At 51.1% G+C, this 18,984-nt stretch overlaps 5 protein-coding genes across 5 annotated transcripts; 3 read left to right on the forward strand and 2 right to left on the reverse strand.

The window, feature by feature from the left end:
• The first annotated feature begins 9,697 nt into the window (after window positions 1-9,697).
• On the forward strand, window positions 9,698-11,388 carry LOC128268825 (NADH dehydrogenase [ubiquinone] 1 alpha subcomplex subunit 10, mitochondrial). The gene is made up of 3 exons (XM_053006079.1): window positions 9,698-9,815; window positions 10,003-10,263; window positions 10,323-11,388. Exons 2-3 carry the CDS (start codon window positions 10,030-10,032, stop codon window positions 11,286-11,288), a joined length of 1,200 nt encoding a protein of 399 aa, XP_052862039.1. The 5' UTR covers window positions 9,698-9,815; window positions 10,003-10,029; the 3' UTR covers window positions 11,289-11,388.
• On the reverse strand, window positions 10,324-12,608 carry LOC128268826 (nuclear speckle splicing regulatory protein 1). Its single transcript, XM_053006080.1, has 2 exons — window positions 12,579-12,608; window positions 10,324-12,517 (listed from the first exon to the last, which is right to left on the reverse strand). The coding sequence occupies exons 1-2, from the start codon at window positions 12,587-12,589 to the stop codon at window positions 11,437-11,439; spliced, it is 1,092 nt and encodes a 363-aa protein (XP_052862040.1). The 5' UTR covers window positions 12,590-12,608; the 3' UTR covers window positions 10,324-11,436.
• A 319-nt stretch (window positions 12,609-12,927) lies between these two features.
• LOC128268319 (ATP synthase subunit d, mitochondrial) lies at window positions 12,928-13,832 on the forward strand. The gene is made up of 3 exons (XM_053005375.1): window positions 12,928-13,135; window positions 13,256-13,559; window positions 13,631-13,832. Exons 1-3 carry the CDS (start codon window positions 13,014-13,016, stop codon window positions 13,721-13,723), a joined length of 519 nt encoding a protein of 172 aa, XP_052861335.1. The 5' UTR covers window positions 12,928-13,013; the 3' UTR covers window positions 13,724-13,832.
• Window positions 13,833-13,891: 59 nt separating this feature from the next.
• LOC128268318 (DNA replication complex GINS protein PSF3) lies at window positions 13,892-14,642 on the reverse strand. The gene is made up of 3 exons (XM_053005374.1): window positions 14,525-14,642; window positions 14,351-14,456; window positions 13,892-14,294 (listed from the first exon to the last, which is right to left on the reverse strand). Exons 1-3 carry the CDS (start codon window positions 14,625-14,627, stop codon window positions 13,892-13,894), a joined length of 612 nt encoding a protein of 203 aa, XP_052861334.1. The 5' UTR covers window positions 14,628-14,642.
• Window positions 14,643-14,969: 327 nt separating this feature from the next.
• Window positions 14,970-18,287, forward strand: LOC128268317 (inosine-5'-monophosphate dehydrogenase). Its single transcript, XM_053005373.1, has 4 exons — window positions 14,970-15,369; window positions 15,550-15,700; window positions 15,932-17,130; window positions 17,200-18,287. Exons 1-4 carry the CDS (start codon window positions 15,278-15,280, stop codon window positions 17,303-17,305), a joined length of 1,548 nt encoding a protein of 515 aa, XP_052861333.1. The 5' UTR covers window positions 14,970-15,277; the 3' UTR covers window positions 17,306-18,287.
• The last annotated feature ends 697 nt before the right edge of the window (window positions 18,288-18,984 follow it).

An 18,984-nucleotide genomic window follows, 5' to 3' on the forward strand; every position in this document is an offset into this window, starting at 1 on the left:
AGTGTATATTTGAATAGCTGATGTTTTATTGATTTTCTCTCCATTCCCCAAAGAACAACACTCCCCGGCACACCGCGCCCCGGGGCGGGTGGAGTTCTGGACATCTCCCGACCAGAAGACAAATCGTCGGCTCCCGTGCGCCGGGAGTGCAGTCTTTCGATTGACTTCGGAACGGACTTTTGATTCCCCTCCCGGAGCCACCTGGGATACGTCCCTCGCACGATGCCGGCCAAAGTCTTGGGCAGGCGACCCGTACACCTTTCGCGTGGCCCCGACACTTGGGTGAAATAATTATTCCATCAAATGGCTACAAACTATGGTTTAATTAAAATCCCACCTTTCGCCGGGAACGCCCTGCTGGCTGGCTGTGTAACTACGGACCAGACCTAGCTCACGTACCTCCGGCAAGTCAGGCAAACCTTTGGGGCGGACTTCGGGCTCGCGGCACACACACACACTCTTCTGCACACTCTCACTGAAATATTGAGTAACATCTGCGATACAAATTTTCCACCCGGCCCGGCCCACCTGGTGGGCTGAGAATGCGAAATTATTTCCGAATCCCGGAGAACTGCCGCGGCCGCGCAACCGTCGGGCTCCGAAAGTCAGAAAAGTGTAATTCATAACTTTTCGAGCACGCACCGGAACCAGGAGCAGCAGCAGTGTGTGTTCCTTCCTTCGGATCCGCAGGTTGCAGAGCCGTCCGCTTCTTCGCCGCCGCCGCCGCCACCGCCACAGAGTGGTTCATTTTAATTCCAAATTTAATAAGATAATACGTTAAAATTAATAACCCCCCCCAGCCTTTAAAAGGTCGGGGCAAAGACAGCATGTCGTGACAACTTGTGCCATCCGACCCCACCCATTCCGGACATGATTAATTATGCATCGTTTATTAAAAATCGAGTCGAGTAGGGTCCCGAGCGGCCGTGTCGACTTACAGCATCCCCACAGCAGGGTAAAAGAATAATTTCCGCTCGGCTGTGGGAAAAAGCGTAGAAAAAAGAAATTAAGCTCCGAGAGCCGACCGACTAAAGCACCCTTCAGCACCCGATAAGCCCCCGCGTTAGCCGATGCGTTTCCATCGCAACCATAACTCACAGCAAACTGACAGCCCCGCGCGACGCGAACGCTAACTGTCAGGCTGTCAGTTAGAGGGCCGTCACGCGCGAGATTAGAGGATCGAGGATCAAACGACCGCGAGAGGGTTGCACACGGTAATCGAAAGCACAACAACCAGCCCCGGCAACTTTTAACACCTTTCCGTCCACGGCCAGCCGCCCGGCATTCCTTCCTGCTCAAAAGTTTCTCGTTCACCACGAAACACCGGAACCCGGTGCTTTGTATTTTCACTAGGCCTCCGCCGCCGCCGCCACCGGATTTTCGGGTTCGGTGCGCAAATTTTGACTTTTGGTCCCCCGCTCGGCCGCACCTAGAACCCCCCGCGCCCTCCCCCGAAAAGGGGCAGCCTCCGGGAGGCTCGCTACTGTGTTGCGGGTTAATTGCGTTTGTTTGTTTGACTTTTGGACTTTTCCCAAATTTCCCGGTGGGTGGGTGGCCACCGGGACCCCCTTTCCATCTCACTTATCGAATACCTGCCCCCCCCCCCTCGTCTCCGTCACCGTTTGATGCCCCGCATTAAGGTGGTTGCGTGGAAAATTGTTTTCGGTTGTCGCGTTCGCGAGTTGTTTTTTTTTGTTTTTGCCCTTTTTTTTTGGGGTTAGTTCTAAAACAAAGCACCCGATACCACCCGTGGGCCGCGGCACCGTGTGTTGGGGCTACTTAACGGTGGTGGCCCGTGCGGGCAAACCTTTCCGGGCGACGGCTGGGTGGTTCTTCCAGGAATCCCCGGTTCCACCCAGTATGTGTCTGGCTCGCTGCTTGGTCTCGGGTCGGATTACGACTGTAAGGCCCGCGAACCCAACCGTGAGTTGGCCCAACCGCGCAAAGTTCCGCACATATTCCTGCTACACCACCGTCGACGGTTCTGGCAGTAACACCAATCGTGGAAGATTATCAATCCGGGTGGGGAGAGTGGTAAAACCACCCCTCCGTGGGATTAGTGCGAGCGATAAGCTGATTAGAACATTTAAATGACTTTTTGCGTATCAGATTTATTAAGCAAAGCCAGACGGCGCGGGTCACATATTCGAGAACGAGTTGTTTGTCCCCAAAAGTCTCGTAAAGCTCACAAGTGGCGGTTTTTTATCCTCAAGACAGGTCAAGACTATGCCGTGTCTGAGTCGGAAATATCTGTATTGTGTAGCTTCCAATCGGTCTTCCGACCAACGACTTCTCATCTGGGCTACCAAAAACGGTCCAAAACATGGCGGCGGAATGAATGCGAAAGCGAAAAACTATTAAAAGCTGCGTCGGGAAAACTTCTTTAACGATAACCTCAGTTGACCAAGCAGCAGCGTCTGTCTGTCTGTTCGTTTGTGTATCTTGTAGAGTTTCAAACTGCCTGCTAAAGCATCCAGGGGGTGACGGCCGGACGTGTCTGTGCCACGTGCTACACGTGCATAAGAGATAAAATTTATAAAACACCTTCTTTGTTCGAATTGTGGTACCACAAAGTGAGTTCCACCCATTAGCGCATCGCATTCTAACTAATGGTTGCGTACCAACACTCCCGAAGGAAGGTGTCCATATCGGGGGTTTTATTGAACGTTTTATTCCTTCCAATGTTTTTCGGTCCATTCGGTCGGAAAAAGCAGCGCGTCCAACTTTGGGCGCGGCAATGCAACTTTCTGATATCGCTGAAACCAAACGAATTAGGGACTGCGGCGGGGTGTACATAATTTCCAACTCCGCTCGCTCGCTCGCTCGCTCGAAAGAGCAAACGAACAGAGGATCCGAAAACCGTTTAATGATCCACCTTTTCGGAGCCGGATCCGTGAGCGCGCGTGTGTGTGCAGCGCGCTGGAAGTTATTTGAAACAAAATATGTAAACGTGGCCTGAAAGAGAACAACAACAGCCGCAGATAATGCTACGTGAGGAAAATTCGCCTCGGCTAAGGCTAAGAAGTGGAACAAAAACATAAACACTTCCCGGCAACAACCCGCGGGAGCCCGGGGCCCGGGGTGATCGCTTCATTGCTTTAAGCGTGATGTTGCGCAAATGTTGCCGTTGCAGCAGCTGCTCGAAAGGAACGGAAAAACCCGCCTCGGCGGGGCCACGGGCACAAGCGAAACGAAAACATATGCTAAACTCAAATTGTGTGCCACAAATGGGAAGCATATCATTTGAGCGCTCCGGTCCCGGTTTTTTTTTTGCCTGTTTGCTCCACGTTTTTCCACGCCCCGGGCGAAAAAAGTGTCTCGCTCTGTGTGTGTGGGTGTATGGCCGGGCAGGGCCGGTAATGGCAAATCACGAGGACACTTGATTCTATCGGTTCTTCAGTGGCTTTTTCGGGTGGCTGCAGACTCTGTGGAAGCGTGAGAACCAAAAACTAAAGCGCGGCGCGGCGCGGGGCACCAAGGGGCCGGCTTTGGGGACCCTGGTGCCGGACCCACCCACCCGCAGGCAGAAAATGGTGCAATTATTCGGTACGCTCCATTTAGCATATTAATAATCTACGTTTGGCACGAACGAACCACGGCACTTTTCCTGGCGACCATTTTCCGCGGCTTCCGTGAGAGATCGGCAGAGAGAGGGAGAAGGAGAGAGTGGCCGCGAAGGCAACGCATATTAGTGTAGTGCCGGAGCAAAATGGCGTTGGACTCCCGCACACACACACACACACGCTCCGCACACGCCGAAGGAGGACGAAATAAAAATGCTCCGCTCCATAAATATTCTGCACACAACCACCAACGCCACAGTCCCTCCCCCCAGCTGCCTCGTCCTTGTAGTGGCCAGCCTGTAGTGCACACACACGCGAGCGCCACACTCTCGAGTGGGGCAAGAAATTTGGCCAACAATTCCGGTTCCCCCCGGTTTTCGACGCCCGTTCTGTCTCCGGGCCCGCCGACACCACAGATGGTGTCATTAAACTTGCAAAACCGAAAACCTTATCTCCTGCGGCGGGGAAAGCAAGGGGTAGCGAAAGGAAGGCGGGCCATCCGGCCACAGCCACAGCCCGGTAGGCAGGTCGGTAGGTAGGAAGGAAGTGGTAATTTGTTCTAAATTTGGGCCTCGCGCGTTTTCTTAACCGAAATCCGGAACCCCGGAGAATCCCGGGGCAAAACGGACGATAAAACGGCCAGCTGGCCACACTCCACAACCCCCTTTTCGGAAAGGATTCGGGTTCTGTGAGTGTTGTGACTTTCGCGCCTCCTGAGTTTGCTACCGGAAACCGGACCTCGTCGAGAGTGGCGCAATCGTTATGATGGCGGCTACCGCTTCTACCGGACGGACACCGTAGAAGATGTGAACAACAAATTAAGATGGACCCCGGCACTGGTGGTCGCAGCCCCTCTCTCTCTCTCTTTCTCTCTCCCGCACTCTGTCGATTTAACATTAAACATTTCCGGCCCGTTGCATTCGTTTACGCCAGACGCCAGTAAATGAGATGCTCGACCGGAGACATCTGCGACTCGGGACCGGCAAAGTGCCGGCTGGAACCGGAAGTGCATTTCGGAAATTAAATCATAACCGAGGACGATGGCGAGCTGCATGAGATGAGGGGCGTGTGAATCCGGGGACCTGGGAAAAGCGATTTATTTACTAAGAGGCGCAAAAAATAAAGCCAACATTCAAGTCCTGTCGCCTAGAACTACGTTCGGGTAGGTCGGGCAGATGGTGTACTATTTAAAAATAGTGGCCTCATCACTTACTGCCTTCGCTGCAGAATTGGCTATCTACTAGATTTTTCCATGGGGAAGTAATTTAGAAAATGAGTACAGCGTGTGGTCACAGTCGATTAACAACAAACCGAACGCCATCTGGAGTACCTGGAACCCGAAGAAAACTGTTCGAAGTGACCCATGTGTTTTGGCGGGACTGAATTAGATTCTTAGTAGCGGATTTAACATCCTTTGTAATGGCAATCAGGTCACTAAGTCACTAACAGATAGAGAAAGAGACTAGCAAATGACCATTGTCGTTCGATTTTCGACTATCCAAGTTTGACCGACTCTCCAAATAATAAAATATTAAGCTTTCGGGCTCAGCCACTGGACAACAGGGACAGAAGGACAGCCCGTCAACCGTCGTTTCGCAATGGTCACATTGTTGTTGCGGTGGCAGCTTGGAACCGCTCGGAACACTTCGCTCGCTCCGTTCGAGTGCGCTTTTCCAGCGCGCTTTTCCCAGAAGCCGGCACGATGCCCGCCCGGAACCCGGGAAATGTAAGTGTGACGACCACACACACACAGACACACCGAAACTCAGCTTCTCTAATTCCGGCAACTCGACCGAAACACGCCGGACTGAAGCTGACATCTCGTTTGCCAAGGATTCGCATTTCAATAATTACATTCAACGAACAGCGCGCACTCGATGTGTGTTTTGGCCCCTGCCTCCCTCTATCTCCCTCGCTCCCTCGTCCACAGAGTGACACTGTCCCAGTAGCCTGCGAAGTAAAGGAACCAAAAACTCTCCACACACGCCCTGTTGCCTCTGCAATTGTGCTGGCTTTTGGCGACCACCGCCGCACAGCCAAATACACAAATACTCGACGGCTCGCTGGGGGTCGCCTGGAGGGGGCACGTGCTGGCCAAGCTAACAAACAAACCCGCCACCATAACGTGAAAGCAAATATAGGACGAAACCGACCGAAGAGAAAGCGAGAGAGAGAGAGAGCGAGCATAGGAAAAAGTGCCACACGAAACATAAAACTCGTCTCGAGACAAAGTTTAATTTAAACTTATCACTCACGTGGGGATATTCGCCGAGTCTGCAGAAAAGAGTTTCAGTGCGCGGCCAACGCGACAACGACGAGGACCACGCCGAGGACGACGACGACATCGGGTGGTGTTCGAAGCCCCGGTTGGTGGCGGCGGCGAATGGTGATTGCAGCCAGAAACGGCTTGCGCCACGGTACGTGCCGCGTGGAATCGACGACCAGGAGGAGGCGACCAAAAACCGTGCCCCAAACCGTTTGCGGGATACTGCGGTTTCGGTGCGGTGGCCTTCGCAGCAAGGCACCCGTTTCGGACGAGCTTTTTGGATATTTGGCCATTCCATCGCCGGGGTGTCATAATTGGTACGGACGCCGTTCTTTGCGCGTAAGTTGCTGTCAATCTGCTTGGCATTCATTACGACGACGAGCGAGAAGGCAGACTTTTTCGCGCTTGATTAAAGAATCGCGCGGTCAACGGGTGTTACGGGTGGCAAACGCTACGATCCTGCGATGATGATGCGTGGGTCGTGATTATTTCCGGGAAAAAGTTCGCCAGACTCTTGGGAACAGATTTTCTCCAGTTTTACAGCCTTAAAATCCCCGTCAATTGAGAGGCGCTCGCGCTGACAGGACACGGGTTCCGTCTACTCCTCTGCCAAACGGTAGTAATGGCAAACGCATGATAAACGGCTCGAGTTCAGCAATAATAATAACTCACGCCACGTGGCTCCGCATGGCGCGGCGGTGAGGGAATCAAAAATGGCCGACCATTAGCCATAAACCGCGGGCCCATAACTTCTTCGGCGAGAGCCTTGGAAAGTCATAAAATTTCATGAGTCTAAAAACTCAACCAAAGTTGCGGGATTGACGCCATCCGAACCGAACGACCGCATCAAGCGCGCATACATTATTTAGCGAACTTTGTCCAAGGAGCACCCTGCAGGGTTCTGGGAGCCGTGGGCCCGATTTAATTTTGCAAACGGATGATTGAAATGTGATGGACCGTTTAATCGGCGGATCGTTGCGGTGATATAATGAAGCGATCGCGTTGAAGCGATTTTAATTCATTACTTTTCGTTGTTAGAAAGTTTTTGCAGATTATTTTCCTCGAACTTGCACGATGCGAACGTCTTAGCAAGGGACACGCTGTTCGGGAACAATTTTCTCCAAACAACGCCATTGTGGCAGTCAAACGGCCCCACTGTGCGGTGGCTACCAGTCAGCATTCTCTCGGACCCGGACAAGTGTCCGGGGCCCAGAAGCAATTTCTTCCACAAAAATCACGTACCAGCAGCACCGGTGTCCTACGTGGGACCGGCAAGGCGGCTTCGCCTTGGCCGCCTTTTAGCACAATCTGTTCGTGCGACCGCACCGTCAGCTGCCGAGTGTAACCGAGGGTCCGGAATGACGCCAGGGTTTAATTACAATTATTAAATTCTCTCCACCGAACCGAACGTCTGCTAGCATGCAACACGACGCTTGCATTCGTTTGCAATGGGATCGTTGTGAATGTCTTCATCCCGGAGTTTCCGGGATCTGGCGGATGCGTTTTGCTGAAGAAGGATTACCGTTGTCACCGAAGACGAAGGTGTGATGCTTGTAGGTATGGCCACTGTGGACTTCGAAACAGTGGCGGCCGGTGATAAACGATTGGACGCTTCATTCATTTCACCTTCACCACACGGCAAGGAAGCCATTCCGGTGCAGGCAGGCTGGCAGGAACCGGGAACGATTGAACTACTGCGCGCGCCCTTGTCGTCCCCGAGAGAAATCGACATTGTGTCAAAGGCTGCTTCTAGCTCGTCTCGTCGCCAATAAGTGGCCAAACGGTGGCGCACACAACGGTGAAGTTATTGCTCTCTCCATTCCAGGGTCCACAAGGTACCTTATCTGCTATGCAGTAAACCCGCGTTTGCTTAACGCTCGCTGCTACCAGAATCCGGACAAAGTTCAATTCTCAACTCACGGCAGGACCCCCGCGTCACGGCAGGCGTCACCGGTAAGATAAACAGAGTCCCTAGACGGCCCCCGGCCCCGGGAAGACACACACCCGGGGCAAAAGTTGTCGAAGAAAGAAAGAGCCATCCCTGGCACAATGCGTCGTCGACGTCGTCGTCGTTGGCACCGAGGCACCGCGCAGGACGCCCATGCACGTCCGGGGCCAGCTCCGCGAAATTCGATCCGGATCATGGCGCGTCGTAACGTTCGCGTGGTGTTGGGTTTTTTTTTTCTAGCACCGCTTTTAACCTTCCACCTTGCACTATTTATGGTAACATTTACCTAAACGGTCGGTCACAACTTTGTTACGCTCCGCTGTTGTGGTGGTCCGCAGCCGCTCAGGCACCTCGTGCGGCCCAACTTTCGCCTCGGCCCCCGGTACAAGTTTCAAGCTTCGTTTTTTCCCAACCGAACCATTTTCACATCCCGATGGATAAAGTGCTGATCGGAGTTGGTGGATAAAGTTCTCGCTATCAGCGCGCCCGCGCGCTGCCCCTACTATGCTCCGATGGTCCGACGTCCGGGGGCCGCAATTGATGCCGGGCATTAGTATTGATGTTTCACTCGTAAGTAGTTTTCTGCTTACTTTTTCCCACTCGCCTTTGCTGCGGAATTTTCCGACTTTGGGTGGTGCCGGTGCTTAGGACAAGCTGCTTTCGGGGTTTCCCTTTAATCTAGCGTTTGATCGAGCGACTGATCGTGGGGCGGTATCGGGATCCTGATTTTTTTTTTTGGGTAAGCCAACCGGAAGAGCTTACGAAGAAAACTTTCCCAGCGCTCTAGTTGGTGGTCCCATGTGCTGCACATGTACTTTTCCCGTGCCCGTCGCGGCCGATGCAGAAGGCCAGTCCATTCGGAGTCGGTGTCTGGCTTCAGGGGGAGGGGTTCAAAGATCCTTCTTGATTGAAATTGATCGATCTGTGGTCGGCAGAGTACATCACAGCTAAGCTACTACCGCGATCTGTGTGATGATTTATGGAAAATGATATTTTTACGAAGAACTTCCCTAAGTACGTTCCTCGGAGATTAATGTGTTTCAGTGGCACTGTCAATAAGTTAGATTGCAAGGAAAACCTCTCGGTGATTTCGACGGGAAGAAATTGTATTTCTTATCATTGTGACTTCAATTAGAAAATATGATTTGTTGGATGATTTAAAATTGTCCAGAAGCAGAGTTATTTTAATTTCATCCGAGAAGAGTCCATTTTCAATTTTAATGCCACACCTTCAGGTGTAGTGCGTAGATTATCCTACGCTAAGCGTGACCAATTTATTGGTTCCTATGCAAAAGGTGTGCGTTCGACAGTGCATCAACTTGAATGAAAAGCTTTAAGTTGGCGATAATACGGCCCTGTCGATAAACGATACAATTAATAACTTTCAGGTGTGTATGGAAAACACAGTCGGAAGCCGTTTTTGAGGAATCTGTCGAAGAAGCCTTACCACTTCATCAGCGAGCCCCACAAACGTTACCAAACCTCAACACGATTGCTTCCTGTCTGTGGTAAGTTATTGTTCCATGCTGCAGATCCTTAGCTAAACAGCAGAAGTCTATTTAACAGTTTTTTCTTTGTTTCCACTTCAAACGACTACTATCCAACCACTATAACCACTAAGATCGGCTTAAAAACGAAACACGGAATGGCATGATTTGCTATACCGCTTTGAATTGCAATCACAATTCGCCAATCACACGCAATGTCACCTTGATTGTCACGATCATACAACTTAACAATAAGTACTTATATCGTCGTCAGTACATCAAAAACTCAAAAAGTAACACTTTTGCACGATTCTATTTCAAACTTTCCTGTATTTCACCACCTGCGAAGAGATGTATAACAGTTTATCAGAAGTGGTGAATATAAAGTCGCCATGAGTATAACAGATCCGAACGTCACCAAAACATCACAACACCGAAACGTCAACTGCTGCTCTAAGCTGCTTTTCGTCGTACAAGAAAAATATCCGACCGAAGTGAAGTGGTCCCGTACTCACTTTATATCGCATTTTCCGTACCGCGCAACGTAAAGTGTAAGTCAGTTTCTCTCGTTTTTGGTCACTCACGGTTGCTACTTCGCATTTCCACTGTTTTCGTGTCCTTGTAACGTTTCGTGGCGTTCGGTTTGTCGTAGTTTTCTTACGTAATTTCTCCTCCGCCGGGATTGCTCACTGCCACGGACCATTGTTTTGATTGGTATTTTGGTTCATTTATCTCCAGCTCCGGGTGAATCCGCACACTGCCATCATGTCCGGCGTGTTCCGTATCGGGGTGCGGCTGGTGCAGGGAACGTCAGCCCTGGGAGCACCTCCCAAGCCGTTCCTGACTGCCGTGCGCAACATTTCCGGCAAAACATTGCGTGGTTCCAAGCTGAGCAAACCAAAGCCCTTCCCGTACATGGAAAAGGAATACACGTCCTGGAACGCGTGTTGGGATGTGCTGATGAAGAACACGACCAGCCGGTTCGATGAGAACACCAAGGTTCGTACGAAGCTTAATCTGTGACCAGCGAGCAAAAGAACATCATGTTTCCGTCCTAGGTTGTCGTCGTTGAAGGTCCCATCGCTTCCGGGAAATCGGCCTTCGCCAAGGAGTTGGCCGCAGAGCTGGAGATGAAATACTTCCCGGAGCCAACGTTGGACAACTATTACATCAACCCGTACGGATACGACATGCGGCAGCTCGACCCGAAGCTTCCTCTGGCAATGCAGAGCTTCGATACGGCAAAGTTCCTCCAGGACCCAACCCATTTCAATGTGGCCACTTTTCAGATGCGCATGCTGGTGGAACGTTTTTCGCAGTACATTGACGCGCTGGCACATCTTTTCAGCACCGGCGAGGGAGTCGTGCTCGATCGGTCTGTTTACTCCGACTTCGTGTTCGCCGAGGCAATGTTCCGCAACGGATACCTCTCCAAGGGGGCACGCTCCGTGTATTACGACGTGGTGAAGAACACGTTCTGCGACCTCATGAAGCCGCATCTTGTGATCTATCTGGACGTGCCAGTGAACGTGGTGAAGGATCGCATCAAGAAGCGGGCGCATCCGAATGAGGTCGGGTCGAAGGCGCTCACCGATCAGTATCTGAAGGATATGGAGTCCATCTACAAGCAGCAGTATCTGAAAGATATCGGAACCCACGCCGAGCTGCTCATTTACGATTGGTCGGATCACGGTGAAACCGAGGTCGTCGTCGAAGATATCGAACGAATCGATTTCGATCGGTTCGATAACGACGACCCGAAGATGCGTGATTGGGTCATGGAGAACGAGGAAGATTGGACCGAAGCCCGCTGCCGGTATATGAACAAGCCGAATCTGATGAACTCGTTCAATGTGCCGCGCTTCGACGTTCCCGAGCTGACGGTGGCTCCGGATGATTTCAAGGCGTGGTACGATGTGTGGTTCTCGGCCCCGGGTATGCAGTACCGGAAGGGTTACAACGCAGATTGTGGCGACACCGGCATCCTTACCAAGACGAAGGTGGACTTGCGCAACACGCTGTAGAAAACAAACACCCCGTTTCGACCCCGTTCCTTGAGTCAAGCGGGAAACAAACCCCAATCCATTATCGAAGGTGCAGTCTAATAAATTAAATTGTAAATTACAACAACCCTTACGTTTGTAAATGGTTTATTGACGCAAAGCTCATCGCTTAGCAAGCTTCCTGCGTTTGGCGCCGCTGGAGGTAGCGTTCCCGTGCGGCTTCAAACACCTCTCCAACGGTCCGCTTTTTCCAGATATCAACGGGCGGTGGTTTCGGCTTTTTGGCGGCCGGTTCTTCAGCCACCGGTTGTTCGTTCTCCGACCCATCCTTTGATTCGCCGGTTTTGCCATCGTTGGTGGGTGATTCTTTCGAATGTCCATTGGATTCTTCTTTCTTCACATCTCCCTCCTCCTTGTTGCGATCCTCACCCTTGCCATTATCTTCTTTGACATCGGAAGATTCGTCACTGCTGTCTGAATCGATGCTAAAGTCCGAGTCGGCATCCAAGTTGGACTGTAAATGTGTCCGCTCCTTCGGTGCCGTATTTTCCGATTGATCCTCATTCTCATCGTCCGATTTACGTTTTCGGTACTTCCGGCCACGTTGGGAGCCTTTTGAGGGAACAGTTTTCTCTTCCTTCTCCACGGGTTTTTCCGGTTCCGGAACGACATCTTTCTCTCCCTGGGCGTCTTTCTCGTCGGAAGTTTTCGTCTTTTGCTCGTAAATGTGACGATAGAAGCCATCCAAATCGGACTGCTTGGTAACGTCGCCGATCGCTTCCAGGTACTCTTCGCGCTGTTCGCGTTCTTCCAGCTTTTTCATCTCCTCCAGCTTGGCCTTATAGGCTGACGTCACGAACGACTCCTTATCCTTAAACTGCTCACCCTCTGCCTCGCGCTCTTTCTGGACCTGCCGCTCAACACGACGTTCCTGCTCCTTCTTTCGCCGTTCCGCTGTCTCTAGAAGCTTCTCGATGTACTTTGGTTTCCGTTCTTTCGCTTTTTCCTTCCCTTGACCGGAGGTTTTGTCTCGCTGCTCCACAATCTCGTCGTACACCTCGTCGTACTGGAAGATGGTGGGATCCTCCGCTATGGCTTTCTTCTGCATTGCTTCCGCCTGGCGCTTCTGGTTAGCGCCGAGCTCTATCTTCACCTTGCCCGTCCCATCACCATCGGAATCGGAATCGCTCGCGAACGCTGCATGCTTTTTGGTCTGCCCCGACTCAGAGCCACGCTCTATCAAACCGTACCTAAAAGAAAACAGATATTTCTCAATGGGTAAAGCCGAAAACTAACGATAAAACACAATACTTCTTGGACATTTTCAGGCAATCCTCTTTCGGTCGCTTGTAAACAAACCCGCACAGGCCAAAACTCACCACAAACTTTGACGTCGGCGCACTGTTTTTCGAGCAGATAACACGATTGCTCCCGTGCTCGATATTCAACAGCAATAAAAACAATTCTTTGCTGTTTGAGGTTGTAAAGCGAACACTTTGTAAAGTGAATCACTGAACGAATCAGATAACTTTAAATGACTAAACTCGCTCTCCATACAATCTGTAAGATAAAATCAAACCCCCTTTTCACCACTCTGCTCGACAGCTGATTCCAGCTGCTCGAACGACATCCCTTCACAGCGGAACTGTCAAATTACATAAGGTGATTTTCTCATTCTCGCCATTGGACGGAGGATCGTAGAAAGGTATTTTGTCCGGTGTATTATCGTCGTTTGGAACACTCACGATGGCTTCCCGTCGTATCGCCCAATCGAGCGTTAACTGGGCCGCACTGGCCGAGCGTGTGCCGGCGAACCAGAAGGCCAGCCTTGCCGCCTTCAAGACGAAGAGCGACAAGTATTTGCGCAGGTAGGTGAAGCTTTGCGGGTTTGCGTAAACCTGTCATCGGGTCGGTTCGGTCGGAGTGACCTGACCGTGGAACTGTGCAGTGTTTCGTAATCGACTTTGATTTCGCCGCACCACTTCCAGTGTCACGGCCAACCCAGAAACGGCGCCGAAGATTGATTGGGCGTTCTACAAGAAGAATGTCCCCGTCGCCGGCATGGTGGACAAGTTCCAGAAGGCCTACGAAGCGCTGCAGATCCCGTATCCGGCCGACAACGTAAGCAAACTGGTGGAGGCGCAGGAGAAAGAAGTGCAGCAAGAGATTGCCAAGTTCGTCAAGGCATCGGAAGCTCGCATTGCCGATCATCAAGCCCAGATCGCTACCCTGCAGTCGCTGCTGCCGTTCGAACAAATGACCATGGAAGACTTCAAAGACTCGTTCCCCGATGTAAGGCGGCGGCTGGTGGGGTCCGGCATCAATCATCGGTATTTAAATACTTTTGTTTCGGTACTTTACAGCAAGCTGTGGATTCCGTCAACCGTCCAACGTTCTGGCCCCACACTCCGGAGGAACAGGAGCCTGGTGCACCGAATGCTGAGCCTCACCACTAAAATTGTCCGAGTGTACAGTAGCACGGTCGTTAGTGACACAAGGTATCGCTGCTACCGGCGCGCGTATCCGGATTAGAAATAAAGCAGTCTGAAGTTTACTAACTCCCCACGCAACGAGTGGATAATGGAAACTACGCGGAGAACTCGAAAGAAAATATTGGAGCGCATTTATTGCTCTTCCTCTGGATCGCCCTCGGGGCTTCGCTTCCTTTTCCGAAGGTTTACCGCTATTTCGGTCGACCGAATGTGGACCTGTTTCTCCTGCATCCAATCGTCGAACAGTTTGTTCGTCTTACAGCCCTCACTGAACAGCAGCCGCTCCATGAACTCGAACTTGCTGTTAACGTTCAAGCTTTCGTTGCCCACATTCTGGCACAGATCTTTCAGTCCTTTCAGTCGCTCCTGGGCCGTGCTGAGAAGCATTTCCGACACACTGTTGGCGGTGTCGAAGCGCGTCAAATACATACCCAGCTCGTAGTAGAATTTATTCAATGCTCCCAGCTCAACGTAGTTCGCATCGGCCTTGTAGATTTCTTTGTACGCCGCACTATAAATGTCCGGTGTTTGAGTCCTGTGAAGGAGGCAATCGATTAGTTGTTTTGTAAAGCGTGGCATGGGTGGACCTACTCAAAATGGGGGTTCCTCTCGTCTTGCTGCAAAACCACCCACAGCGGAAGTTCTATCGTGTGATCGCTCGACAGGTTGGAGGTCTTCTCCGAAGGATCCAAAAAGCCTGTAACGTGTGCGAATGGTGTGGACGTGAATTCGTGCCATTCGAAGCAAAACATGCTTTGCTCTTACCCATCATATACAGATCCTGTAGCGTGCGGCATGGTACGCGTTCCTGGGTGACCGTAATATCATCCAAACTGTAGTAATTCGGTGTGTAACTTGGGCCGTTCATCGTCAGATCCCGGCAAACGTTGCGTCAGATCCCGGCAAACGTCCAAATTGCGAGTTGTTTTATCTTCACTTTGCGCCTTTACGGTGCCGTTTACCACTCAGCTGTTCGCTTGTGCACTTCACGTGAACCATTCAGGCTATCTTTTCTGTGTTGTTGAGCGCATGCACGTCGGCTAGACCATAACACAGACTACTATGAAAGGGTAACTACGGGATACAAGGCACGACACGAACAGGATGACGGGCTGTTTTGACAGCGCTCGACAACGGTGTGCTCGCGAGAACGGGACGAGCAGCGCATTTTGTGTGTTACCAGAACTCGACCAGTCGTGGCGTGGTGGAAAGACGAGTTTTGCGTGTGCCAATCTACAGAACCCCAAGAGATAGAAAAAATCGGTGCCACCTTCCGCCCGCTAATTCCACTGTGCACCGAACTGTTGCACGAACGGCATTTCCATAGACATTTGAAACAGCATTTCCACGACTGATCCCCGATCTCATACCTTTGGCCACGCGTGGCGAAGCAAGGGCAAATTATATTACACACTGCGCCACCCACCACGTGTTTGTGAAGCACCTTTTCCGAAGCAAAAAGGGGGTTAAGGAAGTGGGCATCGTAACGCAACACAGCCAAACGCCGGTAAACAAACAATGGAGAACGGTACCAACGGAATGCCGGCCACCCTGATGGACGGATATTCGTGTGAAGAACTGTTCCTAAAAAGCGACGGTCTGACGTACAAGTAAGTGTGTGTTGCCTAGCAGCGCGGTGGACGACGAAGAGGTTTGGAGTCGTCATGGTCCCCGTCTTCGCCGCCGTAGCCCACAAGCGAACCATATGTTTTGACTAAATGCTTTATTTTTATTGCACTTGGCAATCGTCTTGGTGGCCGCCTGCTACTTTGTGTCGCCCCCCCCCCCAGTGACTTCATCATCCTGCCCGGGTATATTGATTTTACTGCCGACGAGGTGGATCTGGCTTCACCGTTGACGAAGAAAATTATGCTCAAAGCGCCGCTCGTTTCGTCTCCCATGGATACGGTCACCGAAGCCGACATGGCCATCTCGATGGCGGTAAGCATCATTTAGCTCAGCTATTGCCTTCCCGCTTGCAGCTCGTAGCCATATGGCACCCATCGCTACCACGCAAATCAATAATGCCATTAGCATCGCTATTTTCGCATCATCGCCTGTACTTGTTGCGCGGAGCACCGTTAAGGTTTCCGCCAATCGGCAGGAAGCCGCACAAGGAATGAGCCTTGCAAAGTGTCTCATGAAACACCTTTTTTCTGCTGCCTTCCTTAGCTTTGCGGCGGTATCGGCATTATCCATCATAACTGCTCGCCCGAGTATCAGGCAAACGAGGTGCACAAGGTGAAGAAGTACAAGCATGGCTTCATCCGTGACCCGCTCGTAATGGGACCGGAAAACACGGTGGCGGACGTGCTGGAGGCGAAGCGTATGAACGGATTCACCGGCTACCCGATCACCGAGAACGGAAAGCTCGGAACGCGTCTCGTAGGCATTGTGACATCGCGCGATATCGACTTCCGTGAGCATGACGTCGAGCTGAAGCTGAAGGACATTATGACCAAACTGGACGACATGATTACGGCCCCGAACGGGGTGACGCTGCAGGAAGCGAACCACATCCTCGAGAAGAGCAAGAAGGGAAAACTGCCCATCGTGAACACGAACGGCGAACTGGTGGCACTGATCGCCCGGACCGATCTGAAGAAGGCACGCAGCTACCCGAACGCGTCGAAGGACAGCAACAAACAGTTGCTGGTCGGAGCGGCGATGGGGACGCGCGACGAAGACAAGTCGCGACTCGAGCTGCTGGTTCACAATGGCGTGGACGTGATCGTGCTCGATTCGTCGCAGGGCAACTCCTCGTATCAGATCGAAATGATCAAGTTCATCAAGCAAACCTACCCGACGCTGCAGGTGATTGCCGGGAATGTGGTGACACGATCGCAGGCCTTCAACCTTATCCAGGCCGGTTGCGATGCACTGCGCGTGGGCATGGGTTCGGGTTCGATCTGCATCACGCAGGAGGTGATGGCGTGCGGTTGCCCTCAGGCAACGGCCGTCTACCAGGTCAGCAAGCTGGCTCGCCAGTACGGCGTGCCGGTGATTGCGGACGGTGGCGTGCAGTCGATCGGACACATCATGAAAGCGCTCGCGTTGGGTGCGTCGGCCGTGATGATGGGTTCACTGCTGGCGGGCACTTCGGAAGCGCCGGGCGAGTATTACTTTAGTGATGGTGTCCGCCTGAAGAAGTACCGCGGTATGGGCAGTCTGGAGGCGATGGAGCGGAAGGATGGCAAGGGAGCGGCCAGCTCGCGCTACTTTCACACCGAGATCGAGAAGCTCCGCGTAGCGCAGGGCGTCAGTGGCAGCATCGTCGACAAGGGTTCGATACTGCGCTTCGTACCGTATCTGCAGTGCGGACTGCAACACAGCTGCCAGGACATTGGCACACGGTCGATCTCCAATCTGAGGTTCGCTTAGACACCAGGTGTCTCGCTAGTTAAACGGGGTAACACCAATCGGTTCTTTTTTACTTTCAGGAAAATGATCTACAGCGGAGAGCTGCGGTTCATGAAGCGTACCCATTCGGCCCAGCTCGAGGGCAACGTCCATGGACTGTTCTCGTACGAGAAACGCCTCTTCTGAGATCAACCGAACGGCCAGGAGCATTCGTGAGCTGGAAGCTGCTGTTGATTGCACCATCATAACCCGTCGAAATTCTGTTCCTTTTGTGGTGTGGACCAGGGCATCTTGTGCGCCCCGAACACCAGGGCACGAACTGGCACATTGGCACTTAATTGTTACAATGGAAAACCCGATTTTCAAACTAGCATTAAGCACCTTAGGTTTTTTGGCGGCGACTGTGTATAACATCTTGGGCCACTTAAATCGAAATGGAATGGCCTTGTGTGACAGGAAAATTACTTACTAGTGTCGTAAGCCTCGATGTAAAGTAAAGATCAAGGAAAACATTTTTGTACCTACGTTAGGAGAAACAATCAAACCGTTTTAGAGCTATATTTATTGGAAGTGTACCAATAGGAGTCAAAATTATGTGCAGCCCGTAAGATTATGTGTTCCCCTTGTGCTCCACTTCGTTGTTCCTGCGAACAAGTTACAAAATCATGGCCTTAGGCTAAGTGCGTAAAACGGGCCACTTGTGCTATCTGTTGTGGCGTACCCAACGCTTCGAAAGTTAATTTTTGCGCAAAGTCAGACTTTAAGATAAGGAGCCCCTCCGAACCCTCCGACGTTTGAATGTTGGTGGCTACATTCCTCTCCACTAGAAAGTGTTGTATTGTCCATTATGCTACTCCAGAACAACAACGCAAAATCAGTAAAACCGAACCGATCCCAAAAAGGAAGGAGTCAGTACTGCTTGATGTTTTTTTTTCTTCTCGTACGCTAAGTAGTTGGTTCGTCCTGGTGTCCGACTTAACTAACCTTAATGTTGTGCGCTTAACTTAATTGGCCGGTCCAGGTGCTCTATCGAAATAGACATAAAACACACATGGCATAAAAATACGTCACAATTTGGCAACAAAAAAATGATTTAAACAGGTATTTTAAAGTAAATGGAAAGTGCTTGTGTCCCACATAACGCAATGATTGTTAAACAGGTAGCAATGTTGAGTAAAATCTGTGAAAGAAAAGAAACTAATAAAGTATGTGAAATCGAAGCTGATGGTTTTCGTTTGTATTCAACGTTTGAGTGACTTAATGCCCAACATGGGGATATAAAAAGTTAAAAAGTAATATAATTCATCTCGGATATTAACAATTATTGAACAAAGAAATGAAAATTCGTTGCAAATACAACAATGACGTTCAATTTGCATTTAAATGATCCATTGTTGTTTTGTTAGAACAACGCCATTTACTCGCAATATTTGCAGCTCGACAAGTGCCGATTTGCCGCCATGAGATCGTGTAATTTATTTTACATTAAAAAAGGAGAAAAAAAAATGCCGGTGCTGCCGTTTCCAATTCCAATAGATGGATTTTGAGCAAAAAGTGAATCTGTTCACAATCCAGCAATCAATTTTCTTCTCAATTGTTGCTGGCTGGCTCACGTTGTTGTTGTGCCGGAGAAAAAAAATAACCGCAACCGTGCCCTGTTGCCCGCCGCTTTCACTCACCGCGCTTCGCGGGCATAAACAATAGACGCAGTGTGTGTGTGTGTTTGTGTAGGAGAAAGAGAGTGAAATGTCCTCGGAACGCCAACGAACACACCACAGTCACCGCCGAACAAACGAAAACCCGTAATCTCCTGCGTGTCCCGCGTGGTTGACTGTGTCTAGATGTGCCGTCAAGCGTGGCTTGTA

Source organism: Anopheles cruzii, chromosome 2, assembly GCF_943734635.1.
Source record: "Anopheles cruzii chromosome 2, idAnoCruzAS_RS32_06, whole genome shotgun sequence".
Lineage (NCBI taxonomy): Eukaryota > Metazoa > Arthropoda > Insecta > Diptera > Culicidae > Anopheles > Anopheles cruzii.

Coding starts and splice junctions, on each gene's coding strand:
- LOC128268825 (XM_053006079.1), top strand. CDS start 10,030: ATGTCCGGCGTGTTCCGTATCGGGGTGCGGCTGGTGCAGGGAACGTCA. Junction 10,264..10,322: donor GGTTCGATGAGAACACCAAG/GTTCGTACGAAG, acceptor TTTCCGTCCTAG/GTTGTCGTCGTTGAAGGTCC.
- LOC128268319 (XM_053005375.1), top strand. CDS start 13,014: ATGGCTTCCCGTCGTATCGCCCAATCGAGCGTTAACTGGGCCGCACTG. Junction 13,136..13,255: donor AGCGACAAGTATTTGCGCAG/GTAGGTGAAGCT, acceptor CACCACTTCCAG/TGTCACGGCCAACCCAGAAA. Junction 13,560..13,630: donor TCAAAGACTCGTTCCCCGAT/GTAAGGCGGCGG, acceptor GGTACTTTACAG/CAAGCTGTGGATTCCGTCAA.
- LOC128268318 (XM_053005374.1), bottom strand. CDS start 14,627: ATGAACGGCCCAAGTTACACACCGAATTACTACAGTTTGGATGATATT. Junction 14,457..14,524: donor ACAGGATCTGTATATGATGG/GTAAGAGCAAAG, acceptor CACACGTTACAG/GCTTTTTGGATCCTTCGGAG. Junction 14,295..14,350: donor GAGAGGAACCCCCATTTTGA/GTAGGTCCACCC, acceptor CCTCCTTCACAG/GACTCAAACACCGGACATTT.
- LOC128268317 (XM_053005373.1), top strand. CDS start 15,278: ATGGAGAACGGTACCAACGGAATGCCGGCCACCCTGATGGACGGATAT. Junction 15,370..15,549: donor AGCGACGGTCTGACGTACAA/GTAAGTGTGTGT, acceptor CCCCCCCCCCAG/TGACTTCATCATCCTGCCCG. Junction 17,131..17,199: donor CGGTCGATCTCCAATCTGAG/GTTCGCTTAGAC, acceptor TTTTACTTTCAG/GAAAATGATCTACAGCGGAG.